Here is a 4,799-nt window from a genome sequence, read left to right as displayed (position 1 = left end):
GGGGTCCGGCGGGGCGGCGGCGTCGGCGTCGGTGGCGGCGGGCGGCGGCGGCGGTGGTGGGCGCGGGGTTTGAGGCGGGGCGGCTAGGGTTTCGGCCCGGGGTGGGCCGGCGGCTTATAAAGGTTGGGTCCGGGGAGTCCGGGCCTAGCACGGCCCGTAGGTCGGTTCAAATGTTTTTTTTAAACTTACGCTCGGAAAAAAACAAAAGAACTACTAAACGGACTCCAAAAATCCCGAAATAAAATTTCCCCGGCTTCTAAAATCAAGCCGCACATATGAACATTTATTTGGGGCCTAAATGCAATTTTGAAAAACGCGCATTTTTTCCTAAATTCAAATAAAATAGCAAATAAAACCAAATAAAATCTTATTTGATTTTTTAATTAAATCCTCAATATTTATTTATTTTGGGAAAGTTATTTTATTCCCTCTCTCATATTTTTGTAATAGAAATAATTGAAGATAAAATAAATAAAATCAAATGATCCTATTTTCAAAATTTGAGACAAATCAAATATGAAAATAACGAAATCCCCAACTCTCTCCGAGGGTCCTTGAGTTACGAAAAATTTCTAGGATCAACCAAAATGAAATAAATATGATATGCAATGATGATCTAGTGTATAACATTCCAAATTGAAAATTTGGGATGTTACAAACTACCTTTGGTACGTCAAAACACATAAACTCATAATACCGATCGTCACCGAACGTTAAGCGTGCGGACCCTACGGGTTCGAGAACTATGTAGACATGACCGAGACACATCTCCGGTCAATAACCAATAGCGGAACCTGGATGCTCATATTGGTTCCTACATATTCTACGAAGATCTTTATCGGTCAAGCCGCATAACAACATACGTTGTTCCCTTTGTCATCGGTATGTTACTTGCTCTATTTTTGAGTCGCCGAGTCAAGCCAAGTCACCGAGGCTGTGGCTAGTGGCTTGCTGGCTTGAGTCTGCGACTTGGCTTGATTAGTCGCCCCAAGTCGCCATGGCTTAGAATAGGATTTAGGGGTGGAATTAGGAGTGATATTACCTTGTAATCTTTTATAGTTGGCAATGGAAATCCCTTTCTGACCTTGTGCAAGCTCGTCTTTGTTGATTGCAGGTGCACCTTGCAGTATAAATGTAATAGTAAGCATGAGCATCAAGTTGTTTGCACCTTGCAGTATATATGTAATAGGAAACTTGCACATTTGAGTTGAAATAAAGAGGAGAACTTACTTCTTGTGTGTCCATATGTCCCAATTTGTTTTCCTTGATGATCCTTTTGTCTTTGCACCTGATCACCTGATTCAGATAAGGAAAACAGCAGTAGTTCTACATATAAATACCATCACAGATCACAGCAACAAGTATTACAATAGAAATTGGGACCAAACCCAAACAGCAACAAAAATTAAGCATTAGTTCATTACATTTAACTACGAACTACCAAGTTCTTAACGCTTAACAACCAGCCCCAAATCGACCCCAAATCCTATGTCCAAAAGAAGGGATAAGGCACACCAGCCCAACCCCAAGCCCCCAACTCCATATGTCCAAAAAGAAGCCACACGGTCCACACCAGCCCCAAATCCTATGTCCAAAATGAGGCATACCAGCCCCAAGAGCCCCCAACTCCATATGTCCAAAATGAGGCACACCAGCCCCAAGAGCCCCCAACTCCATATGTCCAAAATGAAGCCACACCAGCCCAAGTTCCATCAATTGACCTAGTAATCCAGATCATCATCAAAGCCAATGGAGCCTCTCTCTTCACCTCCAGCTCCACCTTCACCTTCTTCACCTTGATTTCCCTCTTGATCATCTTCACTTGTTGAATAATCTTCAAGCTCAACCTCCTGATTTGCATCATCCTCCTCGTCCTCATCTTCTCCAACTTGGTGCACTCAAGATCGAGAATAGACATGAGTAACAGCAGCCTGGCTCCCACTCCCACGGCTTCTAAGGTTGCGCAATGGACCTTCAGATGCACCAACAGCTTCGTCAACTTGAGCCCAAGTGATATCAGCCCCTTCATAAACCGGCTGGGCATTATGGTCAACCCATTCATTGTCCCATTGTAAGTCTTCTAGGACTAATGGGTCAGACCTAGTCCCTTTGGAGCCTTCCTCACGAATCTTTTGGAACCTATCGGCATTCTTCTGGTTGTATTGAACATATGACAAATCATTAAGTCTTTGGAACTCCAACCTATTTCTCTTTTTGCTATGGATCTGAAAACAACATACAAGAAAACAATTAGAAAGGCTACCATAAGCACCCCACCAAAGAACTACAGAAGTAGAATGAACATCAAGTTGGTACTTACTAGTTAGATTTTGAAACCAAGACCAATTTCGTTCGCAACCGGAAGCTGAAGCACAAAGGCTAACTATGTGCTTTGCTAAATGTTGCAGCTCATAAGCAAGGCCACCATAAGCACCCCACCAAAGAACTGCATGAGTACAAATGAAGACAATGTTAGAATTCGTAATCCAAAAAGGATAGGTGCTGAAATTTATGAAAAAGTAGAAGGCTAGAGCTGAAGTAACTTACGAGGACTCTTTTTTGTTCGGTCATTGATTGCCAACTTAGAGCTGAAGCATTCACCTTCACCTCTTTCATAGTCATCATCCAATCTACTTATCACGCTTGCTTTATCATCATCCGGCTCCATGTGCAATAGCACCTCATTGAACATATGCCGAAGCCTTTGACAATATCGTGCTTTCTCGGGCTTAGCTTTGAGACCATAGATCCTATTTGGGTTTAAGAATAGTGTAGCTCCATACAACTTCACCCCCATTTGAGATTCCCACTTGTCCTCTACTATTTTTATCACCTTCTTAACCAACGTTGGTTTGTCATCTATCGCAGCCTTGATTCTCTCCTTTGCATAATCCATTGCTTCCATAACCTCGTTCATCGCCGGCTTCTCATCGCCATCAACAATCCTTAGCACCCTTAGAAGAGGTAGAGAAACTTTCATGCAAGTCTCTACTGAGTTCCAAAAACTAATGGACAACACATCTTCTTGAACTTTTTGTCCCACCGGTGAGGTTGACAACTTCTTATTGCTATGCCAAACATCACCCACAAACAATTCTTTAAGAGCTTGCCTATGTTTGTGCAAGCTTTGCAAGTTGAGAAAATTTGTGGCAAAGCGAGTAGCTCCAGCCCTCACAAGATCACGGTTGCCGGTCTTCACTCTCATTTCATCTAAAACCTTGCCATGCCTGTAGATGAATGTAGACACCCTTTTTCCATTTGTAATACACTCGCTGAATTGCTTGATTTTGCAAATGGACTCCAACATAAGGTTCAAACAATCGGCTGCACATGGGGTCCACCATAATGTAGGGATCCTCTCCGTTAAGAGTCTACCCGCTGCCTTGTAGTTCGCACCATTATCCATGCAAATCTGAACCATGTAGCCTCTTCCAATGTCGTTGATCCTTTTCTCCATCAAATCTGCCAACAAATCTTTGCTGGCTACTAGGGCTGATATGTCAACGCTATCAATGAAGAAAGTCCCGGCTGGACTATTCACAAGGAAGTTGACCAAGTGCCTAGTCCTCCCATCGGTCCACCCGTCGGACATTAGTGTGCAGCCATACTCTTGCCAAGCCAGCTCATGTTGCTCTCTCAATGCATGTGTCTTCTTCTTTGCTTTCACAAGAAGTGGAAGCCTAAGAGCATGAATAGTTGGGGGGATGTACCCTGGACCATATTGCCCGGTGGACTCCAATGCAATCTCAAAGGATCTTGATCGGGTAACATTGAAGGGAATGGCATTAGCATAGAAAAATGTTGCCCAATGATCATCAACTCTATCCTTATCCTCGGTGCTCCTTTTGAAGCAACCTGCGTTCAATGCGGCTTGAGAAGGATTCTTCGAGTGCCTTAGCTCAATGACTTCTTCCGGAGTCTTCCTAATCATCCCGGCAATTGTTCTTGAAGCCTTTTGTGTCGGTAATTCAGTTTGGACAGTCTCAGCCTTCCTTTTTGCTGTTGTCCTACTACTAGTTTGATTTGCTGTTGCATCCTCTTCTTCATCACCAGTTGCTGTATCTTCTTTATCAGACTCCCCTGGCATATTATGCTTCTTTGCGTAGGCCTTCATGAAATCCAGCATCTCCTTTGAAACAGCCTCTGGCACCTTCTTGCATTTTATAGAATTCTTCTTCCCTTTAGTACTAGCCCCAGCTAGGTGACGCTTGAACCTTGCTATTCCAGCATGCACATCTGTCCCACAAAAAGTGCATTGTATCCTATCTCTCCTGTTCATATCATGCCAATACCCATACTTCCACCCAGCGTCTCCTGACTTTGCCTTCCGCTTAGGATCCTTGGATGGATCATACTGCTCAGGCCCCACAGCAGCAGCAGCAGCAGAGCACGCAGCAGCAGAAGCAGAGCAAAGAGAGGCAGAGGGGGCGACAAGCCATACCTGCAGTATTTGCTGGCGCAGGTGCAGGAGAAGATGGAGGCGGAGGCGGAGGAGGCTAGTGGGGGCAGGTCACCGGCGGAGGAAGCTCTTGGGGGCGCGCGTCACCGACGGATCTGGAGGGGCACGTCGCCGGTGGCTGCCGATCTTGAGTCCTAGGTTAGGAGACCCGTGCGGTTTCCCTCCATTTCCCTCTCTTCCTCTGTAGTTCCCGCGTGGGCTCTCTATTTATCCCCCACCCCAAAATATCTCTGGCAGGTGGCCTGATCTGGAGCAAGCCACGCGACTAGCGGCTACTAGCCGCCGACTAATCACGTCAAGTCGCGGGCGAGCCAGCGAGTCATGCGACTCGCTTCCTGAG

At 45.3% G+C, this 4,799-nt stretch overlaps 1 protein-coding gene across 1 annotated transcript; it reads right to left on the bottom strand.

The window, feature by feature from the left end:
• Positions 1-2,217: 2,217 nt before the first annotated feature.
• LOC119315894 lies at positions 2,218-4,126 on the bottom strand. Its single transcript, XM_037590341.1, has 3 exons — positions 2,548-4,126; positions 2,321-2,446; positions 2,218-2,225 (listed from the first exon to the last, which is right to left on the bottom strand). The coding sequence occupies exons 1-3, from the start codon at positions 4,124-4,126 to the stop codon at positions 2,218-2,220; spliced, it is 1,713 nt and encodes a 570-aa protein (XP_037446238.1).
• Positions 4,127-4,799: the final 673 nt, after the last annotated feature.

The sequence above is a fragment of the Triticum dicoccoides genome, chromosome 6A, assembly GCF_002162155.2.
Source record: "Triticum dicoccoides isolate Atlit2015 ecotype Zavitan chromosome 6A, WEW_v2.0, whole genome shotgun sequence".
NCBI lineage: Eukaryota > Viridiplantae > Streptophyta > Magnoliopsida > Poales > Poaceae > Triticum > Triticum dicoccoides.
This window is presented reverse-complemented; position numbering and strand designations above follow the sequence as displayed.

Coding starts and splice junctions, on each gene's coding strand:
- LOC119315894 (XM_037590341.1), bottom strand. CDS start 4,126: ATGCTGGATTTCATGAAGGCCTACGCAAAGAAGCATAATATGCCAGGG. Junction 2,447..2,547: donor CCGAACAAAAAAGAGTCCTC/GTAAGTTACTTC, acceptor GTACTCATGCAG/TTCTTTGGTGGGGTGCTTAT.